Genomic DNA, 24966 nt, shown 5'->3' with positions numbered 1-24966 from the left:
TCTGCTATTCCTAATCTACATTAATGATTTAGATTCTGGTATAGTAAGCAAACTTGTTAAATTTGCAGATGACACAAAAGTAGGAGGAGTGGCAAACACTGTTGCAGCAGCAAAAGTCATTCAAAATGATCTAGACAAGATTCAGAACTGGGCAAACACATGGCAAATGATATTTAATAGAGAAAAGTGTAAGGTACTGCACGCAGGAAATAAAAATGTACATTATAAATATCATATGGGAGATACTGAAATTGGAGAAGGAATCTATGAAAAAGACCTAGGAGTTTTTGTTGACTCAGAAATGTCTTCATCTAGACAATGTGGGGAAGCTATAAAAAAGGCTAACAAGATGCTCGGATACATTGTGAAAAGTGTTGAATTTAAATCAAGGGAAGTAATGTTAAAACTGTACAATGCACTAGTAAGACCTCATCTTGAATATTGTGTGCAGTTCTGGTCACCTCGCTATAAAAAAGATATTGCTGCTCTAGAAAGAGTGCAAAGAAGAGCGACCAGAATTATTCCAGGCTTAAAAGGCATGTCATATGCAGACAGGCTAAAAGAATTGAATCTGTTCAGTCTTGAACAAAGAAGACTACGTGGCGACCTAATTCAAGCATTCAAAATTCTAAAAGGTATTGACAGTGTCGACCCAAGGGACTTTTTCGACCTGAAAAAAGAAACAAGGACCAGGGGTCACAAATGGAGTTTAGACAAAGGGGCATTCAGAACAGAAAATAGGAGACACTTTTTTACACAGAGAATTGTGAGGGTCTGGAATCAACTCCCCAGTAATGTTGTTGAAGCTGACACCCTGGGATCCTTCAAGAAGCTGCTTGATAAGATTCTGGGATCAATAAGCTACTAACAACCAAACGAGCAAGATGGGCCGAATGGCCTCCTCTCGTTTGTAAACTTTCTTAAGTTCTTATGTTCTTATGTTCTAACTGCATTTTATTCAAAAAAGAAATAATGAATGATTGCTGTACGATCCAATGTGCTTTCCACCCCACTTGTGGTCATGCAGCCAGTAAGCTCACTTGTAGAGTGGATATCAGCTTGTATCATATATATAAGCACCCTATATGATGTTCTATATTAACAAGCAGCCTGTACTGTTGTTACTATAGCATGCATACAATGTCCTGAAATGTGCAAGCATGTGCAGTATATACCTGTAAAAAGTATGGTACATAATACTAAACATATATAAGTATAATTATTTCATATTTTCATCTGGTTCTGACTTTAGTCTGAAGAAAACAGATTAAATAGCCAATGAATGTGCTGTATATATCTTTTTTTAAAATAATTGCTCAATAATCCTCATAACGGTACATTCGTTTAGTAAGTGTAATATTCACTAAAGTGCCACTAAAGACGAGCCAGAACGAATAAGAAAGTGACTGTGTGAAAATTGAGAGCCTAAGTTGGTAAGTTTAAGATGCTGGGCTGTGTGTTTAATCTATTGCAATTCTTTTTGTGCACATCATTTGTTTTGATATTTAAAAGCAGAGATACATTACCCACCAATAAGTACTGGCTCTCTGTGTCTTTTGGAGGATAATGTACAACATAAGCATCATAATGAAAAACTGCCAAAAATGGATGAGACTAATTATTAGTGGAATAATAATATAGTTTGACAGTAAAATATTTTTTATTTACCAATTGTATGGTAAAACAAAAATCTGAGTAAATGTTGATTAAATTAAAATATTTATTCTGGGCATCAATAAACACCACTGAACATCATATACTGTACGTCCATAATAATAAATAATATAAAGGCTACATTTTAGTTTTCTCGTGGGATGTTGTCAGATTGGAGCAGATAATCTTTTGTAAGTGATTCTCTGCCAATTCCGCCACTCTCTTAAACCCCCTTTTGAAAGTAACATGGAAGCACACAACAATACCTGCATTCATTTCCTGAATGGACTGTTGTCTAAGAGCTACTGTATTTCTAGATGTATTTGTAGCAGCTGCCTCTTGTCTGCAGCCCTTTGCTATCTTCATGGTCAGCCTTAATAGAGAGTACTCAATGTGTGTGGTCCCTTCACACCGTGGGCTGCATGATTAATTCACGTTGCCATGTCTGAGGATCAGACAAAAGATTGGAGTAGAAAGCCTATCATAATTAGTAGATGTGCTACATCTTTGGTGGCAGCCAGTTTAAATGAATTGTATAGATGAAGATCCAAACAGTCAATTCATGTTGCTCTCTCCATACTTACAGCATGTGCTCTTGAGGTTCAGAAAACATTTGAGACAAATAGGTGATTCAATGCAGTGGCAATTCATTCCCTTGTCAACAAAACACATTTCCCCTACAGACTGCAAGAGTGCAGGCTGCCTCCCAAAAGGCTACAGAAATGATCCTCACCAGTTTGTCAGGATTATTCTGTGATTAATTGGTAAGAACATAACTCTGCATGTCTGAGGTGACACTTGATGTTGCTTCCCCGTATGTTTTTACTGGTACAATAGACACAAAGTGTTCTACTTCGTGCAACATGCCACATCGTTACAAGATCATTAATCTTTTACACATTGTACAGAAAGATTGTGTGATATAGAATACTGTTTATCCTGGTACAGAACAAGAGAATTCTGTACAGGGGGAAATGGACAGGATAAAAAACGATTCAGTGCAACTGGACGCCTGGGATCCGGGTGGGGATTAAGGTGTATCTTTCTGCACTTTGTCCCACATGTTTTCATTACACAAGTAAAGACTTTTCTGTCAACACTAAATACTTAGTGATACCATAGCAAAGCAGCTCAGTAAGTAAAATGAATGAACTTTGTCACCCTGCTCTAATTCTGACACATTGATACATTTGAATATATTCAGTAGAATGCACTGGAATCATTAGAAATGCACACATTTTTGCAATTATTTTGTTTCGAATTTGCCCAGTCAGATTTGTGATTGTATCCTTATTTGCACCAGGAACAGTCAAGCTTCCAAGAGCATCTACACATATCATTAATCTATCAAGTCAAGTAAAAGATACTCACAGAAATCTAAAACACAACATAATTACAGACACATGGGCAGCTGCTGATAAATACAACAGCCATTACTTCTGGGATTCCTGATCTCAGCCAATCAGATAATAGCTTGTGTTCTATGAGAATCATTCTATGCATGGAAACATAACACTGCTACATCATACTGTAGTGGTATTCAATAGAAAATGTTTCTGCTAGAAGTCTTTCTCAATATTTTCAGTGACAGCTTGCTTTGTTGAAGTTTCATCAAGCCAGAGAAGAGCAGCAACTTCCATAGTTCCATTTCCATGGGTGGATGTAAATTACAGGATAAGCGTGCAGCTGGGATACAGATAATATGCTGTTGAAGACCAAATCCTGTTGTTCTTCTGTGTCAAACCTTTTATTTGAATTTTTCATAACCACATTTGTTTATTTGTCAGGAACAATACACAGCATATTTGGACATTGCAATGTCTGCAGCAGAATCAAAAGGTTTTTTAATTAGCTCTTCTGACACGTTACATACCTTCAAAAGGATTTTCACATTTGGAGCATGGAAATCTCTGTGTTGTTTCGGCATACTAAGTAAAACAGCTGTCATGGTAGACTGGACAAGAAGCATCCAATGAAACTAACTGAATTCCTCCCTAAGGGTGAGGTACATGTGGTCTACGACTGCTTACCACCCCAATCCTCCAAGATACAAAGATGCTCAAGTTTGGTTGACTTTCAATGGTCCTTCTTTTCTGAAATGCTCTTTTGTTATTATTAATTAATCAGATAAAAAAACTGATCAATATAAATTGATGTTTAATCAAGTCATTAGGTTTGTGGCAATTAGGTGATGTAAATGCACTAGACCGAGAGGTACCTCAAATGCCAGTGGAATTCACAGTAAATGCACTAGTGTGACCGAGAGGTACCTCAAATGCCAGTGGAATTCACAGTAAATGCACTAGTATGACAGAGAGGTACCTCAAATGCCAGTGGAATTCACATTAAGCACTAGTGTGACCGAGAGGTACCTCAAATGCCAGTGGAATTCACAGTAAATGCACTAGTGTGACCGAGAGGTACCTCAAATGCCAGTGGAATTCACAGTAAATGCACTAGTGTGACCGAGAGGTACCTCAAATTCACAGCCAGTGGAATTCACAGTAAGTATGCACTAGTGTGACCGAGAGGTACCTCAAATGCCAGTGGAATTCACAGTAAATGCACTAGTAGTGACAGAGAGGTACGAGAGGTACCTCAAATGCCAGTGGAATTCACAGTAAATGCACTAGTGTGACCGAGAGGTACCTCAAATGCCAGTGGAATTCACAGTAAATGCACTAGTGTGACAGAGAGGTACCTCAAATGCCAGTGGAATTCACAGTAAATGCACTAGTGTGACCGAGAGGTACCTCAAATGCCAGTGGAATTCACAGTAAATGCACTAGTATGACAGAGAGGTACCTCAAATGCCAGTGGAATTCACAGTAAATGCACTAGTGTGACCGAGAGGTACCTCAAATGCCAGTGGAATTCACAGTAAATGCACTAGTGTGACCGAGAGGTACCTCAAATGCCAGTGGAATTCACAGTAAATGCACTAGTGTGACCGAGAGGTACCTCAAATGCCAGTGGAATTCACAGTAAATGCACTAGTATGACAGAGAGGTACCTCAAATGCCAGTGGAATTCACAGTAAATGCACTAGTATGACAGAGAGGTACCTCAAATGCCAGTGGAATTCACAGTAAATGCACTAGTGTGACCGAGAGGTACCTCAAATGCCAGTGGAATTCACAGTAAATGCACTAGTATGACAGAGAGGTACCTCAAATGCCAGTGGAATTCACAGTAATTCACAGTAAATGCACTAGTGTGACCGAGAGGTACCTCAAATGCCAGTGGAATTCACAGTAAATGCACTAGTGTGACAGAGAGGTACCTCAAATGCCAGTGGAATTCACAGTAAACTGCACTAGTGGAATGACAGAGAGGCCAGTGGAATACAGTAAATGCACTAGTGTGACCGAGAGGTAAAATGCCAGTGGAATTCACAGTAAATGCACTAGTGTGACAGAGAGGTACCTCAAATTCACAGTAAATGCACTAGTATGACAGAGAGGTACCTCAAATGCCAGTGGAATTCACAGTAAATGCACTAGTGTGACCGAGAGGTACCTCAAATGCCAGTGGAATTCACAGTAAATGCACTAGTGTGACAGAGAGGTACCTCAAATGCCAGTGGAATTCACAGTAAATGCACTAGTGTGACCGAGAGGTACCTCAAATGCCAGTGGAATTCACAGTAAATGCACTAGTGTGACCGAGAGGTACCTCAAATGCCAGTGGAATTCACAGCACTAACAGAGAGGTACCTCAAATGCACACAGTAGTAGTGACAGAGAGGTACCTCAAATGCCAGTGGAATTCACAGTAAATGCACTAGTAGTGACCGAGAGGTACCTCAAATGCCAGTGGAATTCACAGTAAATGCACTAGTATGACAGAGAGGTACCTCAAATGCCAGTGGAATTCACAGTAAATGCACTAGTAGTGACAGAGAGGTACCTCAAATGCCAGTGGAATTCACAGTAAATGCACTAGTGTGACCGAGAGGTACCTCAAATGCCAGTGGAATTCACAGTAAATGCACTAGTATGACAGAGAGGTACCTCAAATGCCAGTGGAATTCACAGTAAATGCACTAGTAGTGACAGAGAGGTACCTCAAATGCCAGTGGAATTCACAGTAAATGCACTAGTGTGACAGAGAGGTACCTCAAATGCCAGTGGAATTCACATTAAGCACTAGTGTGACCGAGAGGTACCTCAAATGCCAGTGGAATTCACAGTAAATGCACTAGTGTGACCGAGAGGTACCTCAAATGCCAGTGGAATTCACAGTAAATGCACTAGTATGACAGAGAGGTACCTCAAATGCCAGTGGAATTCACAGTAAATGCACTAGTGTGACCGAGAGGTACCTCAAATGCCAGTGGAATTCACAGTAAATGCAAGTGCACTCAAATGCCAGTGGAATTCACAGAGCACTAGTGTGACCTCAAATGCCAGTGGAATTCACAGTAAATGCACTAGTGTGACCGAGAGGTACCTCAAATGCCAGTGGAATTCACAGTAAATGCAGAGTGACCGAGAGGTACCTCAAATGCCAGTGGAATTCACAGTAAATGCACTAGTATGACCGAGCACTAGTGTGACAGAGAGGTACCTCAAATGCCAGTGGAATTCACAGTAAATGCACTAGTATGACAGAGAGGTACCTCAAATGCCAGTGGAATTCACATTAAATGAGAGAGAGGTACCTCAAATGCCAGTGGAATTCACAGTAAATGCACTAGTGTGACCGAGAGGTACCTCAAATGCCAGTGGAATTCACAGTAAATGCACTAGTGTGACAGTGGAATTCACAGTAAATGAGAGAGGTACCTCAAATGCCAGTGGAATTCACAGTAAGCACTAGTGTGACCGAGAGGTACCTCAAATGCCAGTGGAATTCACAGTAAATGCACTAGTGTGACCGAGAGGTACCTCAAATGCCAGTGGAATTCACAGTAAATGCACTAGTGTGACCGAGAGAGGTACCACTAGTATGACAGAGAGGTACCTCAAATGCCAGTGGAATTCACAGTAAATGCACTAGTGTGACCGAGAGGTACCTCAAATGCCAGTGGAATTCACAGTAAATGCACTAGTGTGACCGAGAGGTACCTCAAATGCCAGTGGAATTCACAGTAAATGCACTAGTGTGACAGAGAGGTACCTCAAATGCCAGTGGAATTCACAGTAAATGCACTAGTGTGACCGAGAGGTACCTCAAATGCCAGTGGAATTCACAGTAAATGCACTAGTGTGACAGAGAGGTACCTCAAATGCCAGTGGAATTCACAGTAAATGCACTAGTGTGACCGAGAGGTACCTCAAATGCCAGTGGAATTCACAGTAAATGCACTAGTGTGACCGAGAGGTACCTCAAATGCCAGTGGAATTCACAGTAAATGCACTAGTGTGACAGAGAGGTACCTCAAATGCCAGTGGAATTCACAGTAAATGCACTAGTATGACAGAGAGGTACCTCAAATGCCAGTGGAATTCACAGTAAATGCACTAGTATGACAGAGAGGTACCTCAAATGCCAGTGGAATTCACAGTAAATGCACTAGTGTGACCGAGAGGTACCTCAAATGCCAGTGGAATTCACAGTAAATGCACTAGTGTGACCGAGAGGTACCTCAAATGCCAGTGGAATTCACAGTAACAGAGAGGTACCTCAAATGCCAGTGCACTAGTATGACAGAGAGGTACCTCAAATGCCAGTGGAATTCACAGTAAATGCACTAGTACCTGACAGAGAGGTACCTCAAATGCCAGTGGAATTCACAGTAAATGCACTAGTATGACAGAGAGGTACCTCAAATGCCAGTGGAATTCACAGTAAGCACTAGTGTGACCGAGAGGTACCTCAAATGCCAGTGGAATTCACAGTAAATGCACTAGTGTGACCGAGAGGTACCTCAAATGCCAGTGGAATTCACAGTAAATGCACTAGTGTGACCGAGAGGTACCTCAAATGCCAGTGGAATTCACAGTAAATGCACTAGTATGACAGAGAGGTACCTCAAATGCCAGTGGAATTCACAGTAAATGCACTAGTGTGACCGAGAGGTACCTCAAATGCCAGTGGAATTCACAGTAAATGCACTAGTGTGACCGAGAGGTACCTCAAATGCCAGTGGAATTCACAGTAAATGCACTAGTACAGAGAGGTACCTCAAATGCCAGTGGAATTCACAGTAAATGCACTAGTGACCGAGAGGTACCTCAAATGCCAGTGGAATTCACAGTAAATGCACTAGTATGACCAGTGGAATTCAGCAAATGCCAGTGGAATTCACAGTAAGCACTAGTGTGACCGAGAGGTACCTCAAATGCCAGTGGAATTCACAGTAAATGCACTAGTGTGACCGAGAGGTACCTCAAATGCCAGTGGAATTCACAGTAAATGCACTAGTGTGACAGAGAGGTACCTCAAATGCCAGTGGAATTCACAGTAAATGCACTAGTATGACAGAGAGGTACCTCAAATGCCAGTGGAATTCACAGTAAATGCACTAGTATGACAAAATGCACTAGTCAAATGTGACCGAGAGGTACCTCAAATGCCAGTGGAATTCACAGTAAATGCACTAGTATGACAGAGAGGTACCTCAAATGCCAGTGGAATTCACAGTAAATGCACTAGTATGACAGAGAGGTACCTCAAATGCCAGTGGAATTCACAGTAAATGCACTAGTATGACAGAGAGGTACCTCAAATGCCAGTGGAATTCACAGTAAATGCCACTAGTACAGTGACTAGTAGAGGTACCTCAAATGCCAGTGGAATTCACAGTAAATGCACTAGTATGACAGAGAGGTACCTCAAATGCCAGTGGAATTCACAGTAACCGAGAGGTGCCAGTGGAATTCACAGTAAATGCACTAGTGTGACACTAGTGGAATGACTAGAGAGGTACCTCAAATGCCAGTGGAATTCACAGTAAATGCCTGTTATTATGTTATTCTTATTCTATTGTTGATAGAGCCGCAGATACATTACTTACAAGTACATGGTCAAAAAGGGGTTTTAGATTTGTTTAAGAAACATAAACCCTCAGTATTTACACAATATATATAATATACATCACTTTTTATTTATTTGCTTTACATTATTTACCGAAGCACTATAGGTGTCACATTCTCTGAGTCGTGTCAAAAAACTAACAATGTTTAAAAAGTTTCAGGATAAAGTTGAAATGGTAAATTGTTGATTTGTTACCTGGTTACATCAATAGAGGAAGAAGGCTGTTGCTTGATTGTGAGAAGGGTTAGATTAGAAGAGATCAACAAATGCAGGACCATTTGGGTTAACAGCTTGGGTGACAGATTGACCTGAGTGCAGGAACCAATATGTTCTGCCTTAAAGCAGATTTATCTTGATGACAGGAAAAAAGAAAAAAAAATTCATCAGAATAAAACTCTACAAGTCCAATGTTATTGGTCACCTGTGGTAATCATGGAAATAACATAAAAACCTTCAGAACCATATTCCACGTTTTGAACTGCTCAATCCTGTTTATAATGTACTTTAACTTGTTTAATAGAACACTTTGCTCAGAAACCACATTTGTGTGGGTTATGCAACCAGTAGCTCTAGCCTGACCAAGCACAGATGGTGTTCCAGTTTAAGAAACTGTAGGATTTACAATAAAAACATATAATTAGAAACAAATTCACTGTTACCCTTTTTCTTTTTTTGCCTACACCCACAAATGAAACATAACTGACCAACAGATGTTGCCCAAGCTGTAAAATTATTCCCCGAAAAATCGATGTGAACAGAAACAATCTGGATAAAATTAAAGAAATGAAATGCAGAGATGGCTGTTTTTAAGATCTTATCATTAGGTGTATGAAGTTATGGATAAAGGCTACCGATATTGCAAATGCAATCCTGGAAACCATTATCGTATTCTGACAGGCATTTTCATCTTTGGTCTTGTCAGCTAAACCCCTTGCTGGGCACAGTTGTGAGGCACAGCTCTGTGTTTTCCATTACATACTTTGGTCCATCACTGGCAGCATCTGGCCTGCTTGCTTGCTTACAGTAGTTATGGCTGCCACTCTTAACTGTGTAAACACTGCAGTACCTTTTGACACCCAAGGGTGATGACAGGCGCCATGTGGATAGAAGCTGCTAGTATCTTTGTTATTTCAACTGAAGCCACTGGCCACACGGTGTGATGTGAAAGACGCACATCATGTATCTCTTTAAAACTGTGGTCCTGCAAGACCCACACTGGGAGGAAAATTCATTTAGCAACAAATGTGACAGTCAGGACATCAGCTGGTAATGCTTTTCACTATATACTATATTTACAGTGTTAGTGATTTTAAATGCATGCTATGAGACACATTGTGTTGCTAATAAAAAGCAAGAAAGAGTAACGTTTTCTGACTTAACTAAGATAGTGAATAAGATGCTACATCTCCTCGTCTCTTGCTAGGCTTGTGTTGCAAGGGTTTGTTACACACAGAGCCACTTAGCTATTTGGGCTTCTCTGTAGTTCTGTTACAATGTAATTTTGGACTGATTCATAGGCTTTCAATAGTTATAATTATTGCACACACAAGTGAATAGAAAGCTGCAGATAAGTGGGAAAATATTAAATTAACAACAAACTAATATTATCACCATATTTTCATTTGCAGAGCATTGTAAGAAGTGACACAGTTTAGAGCTAGCATGAAGGAACCAGCTGTGCAAATGACATGCATTTCCTACATTCAGAGCTGAAGGAAACTAAAACATGTGGATCTTTCTGTGTACTGTAAAACATATTTGTTATATCCCATGACTGAATCAAGACCATTTAGGATATATCACATACCTAAAAAACTTCTTTTCATAGCCCTCTACCCTATATTGAGAAGAAAAAATCATCCAAACATTTAAGGCGATGCATTGCAAATCACATTTTTGTTGTTGCTAACTTATTTAAAATAAACACAAAAACGTACTGATTTCAGTGGCTACAACTTCCTAGCTGCAATAAAAAGGAAGGAAAACACAAATCCAGAATGAGAAATCAGCATAGCAACCTTGAAGTGTTAAAAAAAAACACAAAAAAAACAACATACTGTTGTACAGATTACTTTTCAGAGATCATCAGTTTCTGTTTAGTGGGAAACAGAGCTATTATACTATAGTTTACCATGTACCTCTTAAGTTATTACATTATACTTTTGACATAGATCTGTGATGCTGGGCATTACAGACCAGGTAGATTACTTCATACAACCACTTAACATTTTTATAGCTCCTCACTATCAAAAATCACCTAGTTTAAGCCCTATCAAAAATAAGTCTTACCTAGACATAAAATACAAATGCATCTAGTATCACTTGGGAGTAAATTCCAAAGCATAGGAGCAAAACAACCGAAAGAAGTTGCTCCAAAGTCAAAATACACATTGAAGAGACAAAGATCTACTTCAGAATAATGCAACAACAAAGCACTGCACCAACTCAGACCCACTGCTGCCTGGTCCTGAACAGTGCAACTTAAGAAAAGTATGCTGGGAGTCCGGCCATAACAGTGATAATCTCACAAACCTCAGGTAAGTCTGGACTATTTCCTCACTTGTCGGGTCCAGTCCCTCAGAACCACATTTATTAGTTGAATATGGCTCTTCTGTTCGGTTATATTCACTTGCATTCTCCTTTCTCCCCTCCGTATCAAGTAATTTGAACACAAGTCCTTCCAGTACATTGTAAACAAAACAGACTTTCATCAGCGTCTCTGCTTCACCCATGCCATTGTCCAATCAAACTAATGCATTCACTGGCTGTTTATCAGGATATGTATGAAACAAAAGGATAAGAGACATCACAGTTTTAAAAAAGTAAGCTGCTCTGGTTCATGTTTTACCAATGTTTTTATTTATGGTTTTCCAACATGTGCTTGAGCTGATCAGTGCTAAAAAGAAAGTTGAAAGTGTATTGCTAACATACAGAGTAAAATACAATTACATTTGCATATCAAACATGTTAATGTAACTTCAATTTATTAGATATAAAAGATATAATAGTACATCTTGTTTCAGTCTTTCTCAAATTATCCTGCCATTTATTAACAGGTTTATCTATCACGGTAAATAGAAAATTCCTACTTTGACAAAGGGTACAATATTTTAAATGTTACATTTCATTTTGAAAAAAAAATAAAATACACAACTCCCAGCTGATAAAACGAAGTTAAACGCTGGTGGCTCTGAACATCTGAATTGCTAAATTTCAGCTGACAAACTCTGATGCCATTTATCTGTATAAGCAAGTTTTCAATAAGCCACCAGGGTTTATCACCAACCTTTATTCAAGTACTGAAATGCATAGCATGTAAGAATGATGCATTAGATGGCTTGAATTTCTTTAACATAAAACAATAACGCTCATGTCATGCTTTCCATTTTACAAATATTTGGAAAACACTACACAATATATCCTAACTTGATAAAATAGAGCTATATAGGAGAGTACTGGTTTTATTAATTGAATCAACAGGAGATCATGGGAGTCCAAATGCGTTCCCACAGAAGAACATCCCTGAAACCAGCACTTCAGAGGCAATGACAGCAAGGCAGTTTCAAACCAGTAGCAAAAGCTTGTATTCAAGATCAATGTATACATTTGGTATTTCTAGAAATAAAAGAAAAAAGGCATTCCAAATGGAGATGCTGGCATTCCCATGTGTACCAAACTGCAATAATCAAATCTTTCACGGTACAAAAGCAAACAGCATGATTGCTGCTAAATGATAATCGAGGTATGGATTAACCCAGTGAAGACAGCATCCTGTGAGGGGTTACATTTGAACAGCAGTGGTTCAGCTGACAACCGGAATGCCAGTATACTGGTATTAAGCACTTCATACCCTTGTATCATTTCTGAACATTTAACACTTAAAAAAAAAAAAAAAACACAGCACCTAAAAAGAACATACAATACTTACAATGGCAAGCACTGCCTTTTAAATCTTTTTATAGCTAAACCATTTTTGTTATGGTACAGTAGTGCACTGTAACTCAATTACCAGACAGCAATTTGCTGTAACACAACTATATGAGGAAGAGGAGACAGGGTCAGTGGGGGGGATATGTGTCCAGGGGTTTTCTGGGGGGGTATGTTATTTACCCAAAAACAAAAACTGGAATTGTAAGTATCTAGGATTGGCTGGTGTGGACAATAGTAGTTTTGGGGATTGCTTGGACCGGTTGAAAGGTATAACTGTGCCCTCTCTAATCACCAAGGTTTTTCATTTGCTTATCATTTCACAAAAATGTTTGTACCATCTTGAAAGCTGCATTGAATCCCAGGTTTAGCTGTCTGTCTCGCCATGCACATTCTCCATATGTACTTTGAGGTAGTCATTTCTTGTAAACTTCTTGTGGCACAGCTGGCATTCTGCCATGGGTCTGTTTGGATTATGAGTCAGCTTGTGGCGAATTAGCATCTTCTTCAAGCTGAAGGACAGATCACAAACCTGTGGGTATAGAAGTAAAAGAATCAATAAATGCAGGAAATACTTCCATCAATGCATGTCATATCAATTACCTCTAACACCTGAGACCAGAACACTGAACTCTTTTCATCCGGGATGTGACCGCATTCATAGTTGATAGTGTATCCTTATTAAGACTTTGTAGATACGACGCTTTCTGCAATGCATATTGCCCCAGCAGAACTATTACATCCATTCTGAAATCATACAAACAAAAGGGCTATCCACACAACTACAAATAAAGTATCCAGTATCCTGTGGGCTGTAGTTTAAGCTGGAATCATGACAGAATTGCAGCGTGTCACTCCATTTACAGAAAACATTGCCTATGAATCGTACCCTTTAACCAGGGTAATGAATGCGATGACTGGGACACAGCCCTTAGCCCATCAATGTAAAGCAGCAGGGTTAAACTGCTGTCATGAAAATGTTCCATGGCTGCTCCATCCAAACCAACATTCCTCCTTGCATCTTGAAAAAACATTACAGCATAAATGAAATTCTAGCCTTTCAAATGCCTGCATAGTTGTGCGTCTTCACATCATCCGCAAGCATAACATATGTGTTCTGTGTTTTAAATAATGAAAATGTCATGTTTATTATTATGCAAACTTTTTAAAGGTTTTTGGAATAATTCAAATGAATTCTTAACCAGCAGGATCACCAGAAAAATGTAAATTGTAATGCACTGATGATAAATAAGACACTGTCCGTTACAAATAATTTCAGGAGCAGAGGAATTGCTGCAGTTGTATGCCTGGATTCTAAGGATTGAGCCAGTTAAGGATGTACATAGTTTTATTGTAAGAAATGTTATAATACATTTTTGCCTTTTGAGTGTTTGACTTTATTTTTATTTTTTTTTGTTAATCTGGTATTCCGAGATGGTGATATTTAAATGCTCTGCAAATAAAACAGTAATGCAAATACATCCACATCTGTATGTTGTGGCCATGGTGAATCCCCATGCATGTACTGTATTTTCTTTGTAGCATCATCATTATACAAAGACCACCTGGATAAAAACAGCTTCCATTGGGTGGTCAGTGTCCACAGGTTTTACTGTAAATCTGAGAAAAAAGCAGATTAAAAAGCATCCCTGTGCACATTTTAATGACTCCCACATTCTTTGAAGGGTTCCCTTTTATGAAGTACAATAGTTTGAATACATTAAAATAATGGATTCCACAGATGTCCACTTGTCACTTCATAAGTAGGGAAACTGATGGCTTTGTGTTATGAATTGAGTGCTTCAGGCAGTCACATCGGGCAGTGTGTTATGAATCGATGGCTTCAGGCAGTCGCATCGGGCAGTGTGTTATGAATCGATGGCTTCAGGCAGTCGCATCGGGCAGTGTGTTATGAATCGATGGCTTCAGGCAGTCGCATCGGGCAGTGTGTTATGAATCGATGGTTCAGGCAGTCGCATCGGGCAGTGTGTTATGAATCGATGGTTCAGGCAGTCGCATCGGGCAGTGTGTTATGAATCGATGGTTCAGGCAGTCGCATCGGGCAGTGTGTTATGAATCGATGGTTCAGTCAGTCACATCGGGCAGTGTGTTATGAATCGATGGCTTCAGGCAGTCACATCGGGCAGTGTGTTATGAATCGATGGCTTCAGGCAGTCACATCGGGCAGTGTGTTATGAAATCGATGGCTTCAGGCAGTCACATCGGGCAGTGTGTTATGAATCGATGGCTTCAGGCAGTCACATCGGGCAGTGTGTTATGAATCGATGGCTTCAGGCAGTCACATCGGGCAGTGTGTTATGAATCGATGGTTTCAGGCAGTCACATCGGGCAGTGTGTTATGAATCGATGGCTTCAGGCAGTCACATCGGGCAGTGTGTTATGAATCGATGGCTTCAGGCAGTCACATCGGGCAGTGTGTTATGAATCGATGGCTTCAGGCAGTCGCATCGGGCAGTGTGTTATGAATCGATGGCTTCAGGCAGTCACATCGGGCAGTGTGTTATGAATCGATGGCTTCAGGCAGTCACATCGGGCAGTGTGTTATGAATCGATGGGCAGTTCAGGCAGTCACATCGGGCAGTGTGTTATGAATCGATGGCTTCAGGCAGTCACATCGGGCAGTGTGTTATGAATCGATGGCTTCAGGCAGTCACATCGGGCAGTGTGTTATGAATCGATGGCTTCAGGCAGTCACATCGGGCAGTGTGTTATGAATCGATGGCTTCAGGCAGTCACATCGGGCAGTGTGTTATGAATCGATGGCTTCAGGCAGTCACATCGGGCAGTGTGTTATGAATCGATGGCTTCAGGCAGTCACATCGGGCAGTGTGTTATGAATCGATGGCTTCAGGCAGTCACATCGGGCAGTGTGTTATGAATCGATGGCTTCAGGCAGTCACATCGGGCAGTGTGTTATGAATCGATGGCTTCAGGCAGTCACATCGGGCAGTGTGTTATGAATCGATGGCTTCAGGCAGTCACATCGGGCAGTGTGTTATGAATCGATGGCTTCAGGCAGTCACATCGGGCAGTGTGTTATGAATCGATGGCTTCAGGCAGTCACATCGGGCAGTGTGTTATGAATCGATGGCTTCAGGCAGTCACATCGGGCAGTGTGTTATGAATCGATGGCTTCAGGCAGTCACATCGGGCAGTGTGTTATGAATCGATGGCTTCAGGCAGTCACATCGGGCAGTGTGTTATGAATCGATGGCTTCAGGCAGTCACATCGGGCAGTGTGTTATGAATCGATGGCTTCAGGCAGTCACATCGGGCAGTGTGTTATGAATCGATGGCTTCAGGCAGTCACATCGGGCAGTGTGTTATGAATCGATGGCTTCAGGCAGTCACATCGGGCAGTGTGTTATGAATCGATGGCTTCAGGCAGTCACATCGGGCAGTGTGTTTTGAATCGATGGCTTCAGGCAGTCACATCGGGCAGTGTGTTATGAATCGATGGTTTCAGGCAGTCACATCGGGCAGTGTGTTATGAATCGATGGCTTCAGGCAGTCACATCGGGCAGTGTGTTATGAATCGATGGCTTCAGGCAGTCACATCGGGCAGTGTGTTATGAATCGATGGCTTCAGGCAGTCACATCGGGCAGTGTGTTATGAATCGATGGCTTCAGGCAGTCACATCGGGCAGTGTGTTATGAATCGATGGCTTCAGGCAGTCACATCGGGCAGTGTGTTATGAATCGATGGCTTCAGGCAGTCACATCGGGCAGTGTGTTATGAATCGATGGCTTCAGGCAGTCACATCGGGCAGTGTGTTATGAATCGATGGCTTCAGGCAGTCACATCGGGCAGTGTGTTATGAATCGATGGCTTCAGGCAGTCACATCGGGCAGTGTGTTATGAATCGATGGCTTCAGGCAGTCACATCGGGCAGTGTGTTATGAATCGATGGCTTCAGGCAGTCACATCGGGCAGTGTGTTATGAATCGATGGCTTCAGGCAGTCACATCGGGCAGTGTGTTATGAAATCGATGGCTTCAGGCAGTCACATCGGGCAGTGTGTTATGAATCGATGGTTCAGGCAGTCACATCGGGCAGTGTGTTATGAATCGATGGCTTCAGGCAGTCACATCGGGCAGTGTGTTATGAATCGATGGCTTCAGGCAGTCACATCGGGCAGTGTGTTATGAATCGATGGCTTCAGGCAGTCACATCGGGCAGTGTGTTATGAATCGATGGCTTCAGGCAGTCACATCGGGCAGTGTGTTATGAATCGATGGCTTCAGGCAGTCACATCGGGCAGTGTGTTATGAATCGATGGCTTCAGGCAGTCACATCGGGCAGTGTGTTATGAATCGATGGCTTCAGGCAGTCACATCGGGCAGTGTGTTATGAATCGATGGCTTCAGGCAGTCACATCGGGCAGTGTGTTATGAATCGATGGCTTCAGGCAGTCACATCGGGCAGTGTGTTATGAATCGATGGCTTCAGGCAGTCACATCGGGCAGTGTGTTATGAATCGATGGCTTCAGGCAGTCACATCGGGCAGTGTGTTATGAATCGATGGCTTCAGGCAGTCACATCGGGCAGTGTGTTATGAATCGATGGCTTCAGGCAGTCACATCGGGCAGTGTGTTATGAATCGATGGCTTCAGGCAGTCACATCGGGCAGTGTGTTATGAATCGATGGCTTCAGGCAGTCACATCGGGCAGTGTGTTATGAATCGATGGCTTCAGGCAGTCACATCGGGCAGTGTGTTATGAATCGATGGTTCAGGCAGTCACATCGGGCAGTGTGTTATGAATCGATGGCTTCAGGCAGTCACATCGGGCAGTGTGTTATGAATCGATGGCTTCAGGCAGTCACATCGGGCAGTGTGTTATGAATCGATGGCTTCAGGCAGTCACATCGGGCAGTGTGTTATGAATCGATGGCTTCAGGCAGTCACATCGGGCAGTGTGTTATGAATCGATGGTTCAGGCAGTCACATCGGGCAGTGTGTTATGAATCGATGGCTTCAGGCAGTCACATCGGGCAGTGTGTTATGAATCGATGGCTTCAGGCAGTCACATCAGGCAGATCAATATCAGTCGGCTCACAAAGTTTAAGCATGTTTGATATTTTACAATGCAATTCCCTCACTTCTCAGATTTGTTAAGATAAATTTGTAAGTATGTATGTTGTCAACAGATTGGGCGAAGCAGTAGAGTATGAATGAAATAAAGCATGTTTTGTGTAAATCTGTCACTCACATCACACTGGAAGGGCTTCTCCCCTGTATGTGTCCTCATGTGCTCGTCCAGGCCTCGCTTCTGGCTGAAGGCCTTCTTACACTCTGAGCACTGGTACGGCTTTTCCTGGAACCACAATGAAGTGAAATTGAGCCGAGCAGAAAATAAGGCAGTCAAGGGAGTGGAATATCTGACAAGGCTTTTATATTCTCTGCAAGTGACAACATACATCAGCCTATTGTGACTACAAACATGTTCTCCATACCAATTAGCAATCTAGGTATAGATTCTGCTAAATATACTACACTATATTAGAAGTATTAGAATATAATGCACATACAATGTTAATAGACGCAGTAATTTTGGAAGACCTAAGTAGTTATCATTATCATTTCTATTTACACATACTGGTACTTAACCCAGTAAGAAAACAGTAATGCATAGGTATGTCATAGTTTAGTGGTATATACATTTGAACCATTTTCAAAACGTTTCTATATATTCTTATATGTACTGATGTTCATTTTATGTCCAATAAAAATCTGAATTCCCACAAAAATAATTAGCAAATTTAAAAGAAAACAACAGCAAATCACAAATGTAAAGCTTTGATTTAAAATGTAAGTAGTGGGGTTCCGAAAAATATAACGTTACACGTCCAGGGCATGAATCGGAATTCAAGAAGGGCAAGGCAATATTGCCTTTGGTGGGCATGAAAAGCCAGGGGCACCAAGGCAGTTATAGGGGGCAAAGAGACAACCCAAGGGCACCAAAGCAATTTCATACTCATTCATAAAACAAAAAAAGAAATACAACGAGCCTATAGTGTTCATTATCTAAGCAGGGATTACTGCATGTAAAAAAAGCTATATGGAAGTGATTATTTTTTGTCAAAAAATTTAAATGATAAAGGATGGATAAGGGTGTCTGCTAAGCAAATAATTTATAATAATAATTATTATTATTAAAACAATATCATAATTATACCACATATGATAATAGAATATATTTGCATAATGTGCTATACGATAGGTGATTTTTACTAAGCTGTAAATTAATATATAATAATAATAATAATAATGAATTTTATTTATATAGCTCCTTTCACTGCAGTAATCACAAAATCACTTAACAACAGAGGAAGAAAAAAAATAAAATAGAAAAATACATGTAAAACAATAAGCACAATTACAAAAAAAGCCAATTGATAAAAATATGTCTTGAGTCCAAATTTAAAGGCAGACTGTTCCAAAGGTGGGGGCCATCAAGCAAATCGAGCAAAAATCCTGGTCACCGTAGCGCGTAGCCTTGTCTTCGGCACAAGTACATTAGAGTCATTAGCAGACAGCAGGTTCCGCTGTGGCAACTAAAGGTTAAGCATGTCTTTGACATACGATGGTCCAAGACCATGCAAAGCCTTAAAAGTCAGCATAAAGATCTTGTAGTTTTGAATTTTACTGGTAGCCAATGTAATGATGCTAAGATTGGCAATATATGCTCACGCTTCCTTGATCTTGATAAAAACCGTGCAGCACTATTTAGCACATACTGCAACTGATTAATTGATTTTAGAGAAGCACCAGCAAGCAAAGCATGAATTAGTTAATACACATCAGGCAAAGACACAAGTTGCCCTAAGGCGTGCAATATTCTGTAAGTGAAAAAAGGACACTTTGCAGATATTCATAATGTGAGCCTCAAATGACAGAGTGGAATCGAACCTCACACCTAGGTTAGTAACTTCTGAGGCTGGACTAACCTGACCTGATGTGATGAACTCAACAACATGACCTCTGTCTTGCTACAGTTTAACTGCAAGAAATGCTACATCCATGTTTTTATATCAGTCAGACAGTTATCAAGTACAGAAACAGCCAACGAAACATCCACTTTAGTCTGAAAATAGATCTGTGTATCATCAGCATGGCAATGAAATTGAATGCCATACTACCTAATTATTTGCCCTAGTGGGAGCATGTAAATATTAAATAGAAAAGTTCCCAGGTAATGTCAGACTTTACATACCATACATATATTTGAAGGACATTCACAAATCCATATACAGATCGCTTTACTTCATTAAATGCGTCCTATGGAACATTCTGACATGTCTACTGTGGTAATTTGCTCTAGTCTTTAAAATGAAATGGTATTTTATTAATGTACAGTATAAAATGAACAACTACTAGACCAAATTCTCACTACTTAAACATTTGAGAGGGGACTGGAAGGTGGTGAGAATTTTCGGTGAAACAGCGGTTATTATTATTATCTGATGTTAGTACTGGGGGCAAATTATTGTGCACCCATTTCCTCCCTGAACATCACAGCAATTCTGGAACACTTGGCTGACGCTTTAGCCAGCTCTTCTTCCCTTTTTCTTTTAATTTGCTGCTGGTTTGGCATTGCTCACAGTCAGGAAAAAACACACAACTGCAGTGATACTGCCAGACTCCTGTGACTGAAATCCCTGGAACTTAAGCGCGGTCAAATTCAGCTCAGTCTTACAACTAATAGCGCCTCTCCCTCTGTTAGCCCTTTATTAACCAATGATACATCGTTCCCGTGGCATAGCGCTAGGAAGTGTATAGTAAAAAGAATGTCAACAATAATACGTCATAAAAATGAGTCATTTTCTCGCGAGATTAGATGAGACAGAATTGAATTGTGACAGAACAGGCCAGCTGACTTTGAGCAAGTTTGTGAATGGGTTGTAGATCAGATGTGCTGATGACGGACAACGGCAATGACAGCAGCCACAGAAGCAACAGTTGCCACACGTAGTGTAGTGTAGTTTTTGTTTTAACAGTTAACATGCAGGGTCCTGCAGGAAACAGCGGGCTAATTAATGTCAGCCAAATGCTGGCTCTGTTTTCTGAACAGACTTCATAGTCAACATAGCCACCCCGGCTGAGATGAGTAGCCAATTCACACAGAACACAGCTGGCTGAAATTAAGGGGCATCAGATTTCAAAGACTAAATGTGAGAATATTTTAAAAACCTTTCCACTCAAATTCTACCAGAGGTTTTAAATGACATTAAATTGTGATGCTCTTTTCATAAAATCAAGTGGTCTAAGTCTGATAACCAGTATTGCCTAAAGTTCCTATACTGCTTACATTTTAATAAAACAAATGTGAGCATTTACATTTAAAATCTATTCACTTAAAATGTAAGTGAATAGATTAGAGCTCAGACAGGGGGCGCTGCTTTCCAACATTATGTATGGCATTTGCAAAGTTCTCAATATAGTCAACAAGCAAAATGAAGTATTGAAACTGCCCCTACACACAATCTAATTCAGGATGTAAACCAATCATAAAACAGAAATTATCAAGTAACTGACCCTTGTTGCACCTGATTCCTGCCCATCCCTTTGCACCTCCACCTTTGTACTGTACTGTACCTACCTATTGGTCTAATCTATTATGGGGCTCTGCTCCCCTGTTTATTTTCTCAGGTACTGTACCTCAAACCAGGTGCACTTGAGGCAATGAATGCTCTTGAGGTCTTTTCAAATTCCGTTGTACAAGATTGCACTGTAAAGTGAATTCTTACTCTGGATCACAACATGTACACAGAATATTAGTTCTTTGTCCATTCAAGTTTAAGGTCATTTTTAAATTTAAAATCTCAACTTTAGAAACATCTGTGTTTAAATATTTAAAATGAGTATGCACATCTACATACAGTATAACATTTATATAAAGACTTTCAGAGATTTTTATGTAAAAATAAAGTCAAATCCTATCGCTTTTTTATTTTGGCAAACATTTACAGCACATAAATGACTTCTAAAATGATGGTGCATAAAATCAATTGTTCTTCTGCAATTATTTCTTTATAAGATTTCAGTTATACTGCATATTGGAAATTGTTAAAATACTCAGACAACTCTGTGGCCCTGTCCACATTATATAACCGATCTTGACAAAACATTTTAATTAATCCAGCTCAAAACATCCACACTGAAGTACCGTTTAGTCAGACTTATTGCGTACAAACACTATTAGAATAATTTGGTTTCAGTTCCTAGCAGTGCAACGGACTGTAGGACTTAACACGACAGTATCCCACCATGCACTGTATAAAAGTGGTACAGCAGTACTACTGACAGCCATTCTCAACTCCTTCAGGTGCCTGTTCCGAGTACTGTATTTGTACTGTCCACGCACCAAAACATATCAGAACGCGTTTTCTTTCAGTACAAACTACACAATACATTGAATTAATCATAGTAGCAAATAGCCTTCCCCTTGAACATTACTCCTTTTTTAATTAAAACTATTTACACTGGCATGAGTTAAGACAGCCAGAAACCACTCCAATGTAAATAGGGTAAGTCATTCTAAACAGCCTTTGATGCAGATATTTGAGTATAAATATACAAGACAACTGAAGAAAATAAAATTCATAAAACCTTCTTTCCTAATTAGTTTGCACTGCTGTAACCATTAGCAGTGGAGATGATTAGCTTAATTGTTTCAACCGAATCTTCTTAAGGCCTTTTTAAATGTAACGTTTTAAAAGTAAACCACGTTCTGATTTCAATTTGATTTTTTATTAAAAAAAAATCTAATGTTTAATGTATGATATGCCTGTTCACCATTGTGTCTAAAAAGAGTCATATATTGTAATACAGAACAGTTGTGGCAGTGTACGCATCAGGGTATTGTTGTTTTAAAAAGCTTATGTTATTGTACATATTTTTGTCTTTTTTTGCAATGTACAATACAGATGAACAAATTGAAAAGAAAAAACAAAATTCTATACAAGACATTCTAGAATTCAGAGGAGAGAGGACGGAATTAAAAAGACAAGGCTGTTTGTTAAACATGTCAATACAAACCTGCCCACCTTATTTTGAAAAGAGATTGCAATGCTGGTGAGATAATACAAAATGTCAGGAATGAAGAAAACTGAACCTGTTTTGCTAAACGAAACTATATACTGTTTCTCAAATCACTTTTAATCTTGAAATGTAAAACTATAAGCTGCATTTAGCAGACACAAAATACATGACAACATATTTTAAGAGAAAGGCATAACATGCAACACAGCAAGACCACATGAGTAAATGAGCGTACTGTATATGTCTGCCCCCCTTCCCTGACCCTCCCCACTCTATTTTAACATAATAAATCAAAATAAACAGCAAGGTGTTAAATTCGCTGTAATCAACATATCAACATAGCATTCTTACAGTAAGGTCTTTCCATGAACATCTAGAAAAAAAAAAAAACTTTTAGGAACTGAAGGGAATAAAATCGTCAATACAGTTCAGTTGTAGTTTGCAAACATTTAACGCTGGAATGCCAACAACAAAAGAGCATGTTGCCTACCCTTGTGTGCGTCCGAATGTGCATCTTTAATCCGTCATTCTTGCTGAAAGCCTTGTCACAGTGAGGGCACTGGTAGGGGCGCTCACCTGCAAATAAGATAAGCATCAGAGGCCTGGAAGGGAATCTCCTGTATCGGCACATCAAGGTATCACAGTGTGGCAGCGTCAAACACACACATTCTTCTGGTCGAGTGTTAGTTCAAACAGGGAGATCAGAGCTTTCGACAAACTAAGCGTAAAAAGAAAAAATCTGTTTGGCCACATGTAGTGCTGGATCAAAGTTCCACTTTTCAAGTGTTTGATGTGCTGCCTGCTAAGGTAGGGTCCCATGCAAAGATATGTTGTAAAAATACAAAACTGGCAACAAATGAGTGGTATGTTCCCTGGATCTCCTATCGTGATTCTGATGCTTGACAGCCAACTACGTCTTAATTCCATACTGACTGATAAGATCTGCTTGTCTGCATAGTCATCCAGGTGTCATCACAGCATTCAAAGAACACACATGAACCTGTTAACAAAATGATTTGCAATTATAAATACTCAAAGAGAGTTGTTTTTATTTTTTATTTCACTACTGCTTATAAATTCAACAGGAAAGACCTGTAGAAAGGGGGCTTTGTAGAAACTGAAAATGTTTTTCAGGTAACGAAGGGACATTATCGCTTCAGTTCAGTTTGCCCCCATGTTTTCAAAGGTCAATATTTTATAACTGGCAAGAAACTACTTGTTGCAGGTAGGAGCCATTTTATTGCTGTTTTGAGTTTGTTTTTACTAGTTTTAGGGTTATGTTTTTACTAGTTTTAGAATGCTAAAACAAACAGTCTGGGGTAGTGTTTTTATTTCCATTTAACTGCTTGAGAATTACCTTGGCTTCTGGATTGTTGGTGAGTATAGGCCCAGGCGAAAGGCTAGCAATTTTCAATGCATTGTAAAGGTTTTAACTTTTCTATATCAATAAACACATTCAATTCTTTTTTGCCAAATTTTTGTGAAAAGGAGACCTTCTCTGGGTCTAGGATTTTTACCCAATCAGATTTCAAGTTTTGGATCCACAGACATGTAATTTTAGAAACAGTCAATGTGAAATGTCAGGAAAAACTTAATTGTATTTTAAGCTACTGCCAAAAGCTTTTGAAGTAAACTAAAGGAGATCAAAGAGAAATGCAGATCAACAGAACTGCTTCTAAAATATCAATGGTCACATGGAACTCCAAGATGTCATTGGAAGCTCAGAAAAATAAATATGGAATTGCACATCTTTATTTTTGTATTTATTTAATTATTTATTACAAAGGAGTTATATTAAGCTGCCCTTTTAAATCTTCAAGATACAGCAGCAGGCCCATGGAGATGTGAACGCACAAAAGGATATGCAGCTCTGGACAAACACTTTGCATCACATTTCAAAATCTAACATGAAATACTGGTCTATTATTTTGGCTTCCGGTAGAATTTTGCGACATAATTTTGTAGTTCCTTTGTTTACTTGATGTTAAATAAAAGATCTAAATTATGTTCATATAGTTTTTTTTTTGTTTGTTTGTTTTTGTTTTTGTTTTAAATTATGTCTCAATCCTAAAATTCTAGGTGATGCAAACCCTTTAGCCAGAGCTGTAGCAGAGTGAAAACCCAGTTGGCCTTTGAGTTTGGTCCTGGCTATGACTGTTACAAACGCTGCATAGATAATAGAAACAGAACAGATCAAAGAGAAGCCTAGCTCGAAGACTCGTGTAACACAATAAACCCTTCAAGACTACAGTACTTATATAGTCTTTGTGTACAGTGTACTCCAAAGGCATATCAGTGTTTGTATCTAGATAGTTATTAATCAGTATCAAGGACAGTAAT

At 39.8% G+C, this 24966-nt stretch overlaps 1 protein-coding gene across 1 annotated transcript in view; it reads right to left on the bottom strand.

Moving 5' to 3' along the window:
- Nucleotides 1-11503: 11503 nt before the first annotated feature.
- LOC121329057 (PR domain zinc finger protein 5-like) overlaps nt 11504-24966 on the bottom strand; it is a 90052-nt gene continuing 76589 nt past the window's right edge. The window contains exons 14-16 of the mRNA XM_041274345.1: nt 23117-23202; nt 17795-17899; nt 11504-13093 (exon numbers count right to left, since the gene is read on the bottom strand). Of these exons, the coding sequence (XP_041130279.1) occupies nt 12929-13093; nt 17795-17899; nt 23117-23202 (356 nt within the window). The 3' untranslated portion in view covers nt 11504-12928. The remainder of the gene's footprint in view (nt 13094-17794; nt 17900-23116; nt 23203-24966) is intronic.

The sequence above is a fragment of the Polyodon spathula genome, chromosome 2 (assembly GCF_017654505.1).
Source record: "Polyodon spathula isolate WHYD16114869_AA chromosome 2, ASM1765450v1, whole genome shotgun sequence".
Classification (NCBI taxonomy): Eukaryota; Metazoa; Chordata; class Actinopteri; order Acipenseriformes; family Polyodontidae; genus Polyodon; species Polyodon spathula.
This window is presented reverse-complemented; position numbering and strand designations above follow the sequence as displayed.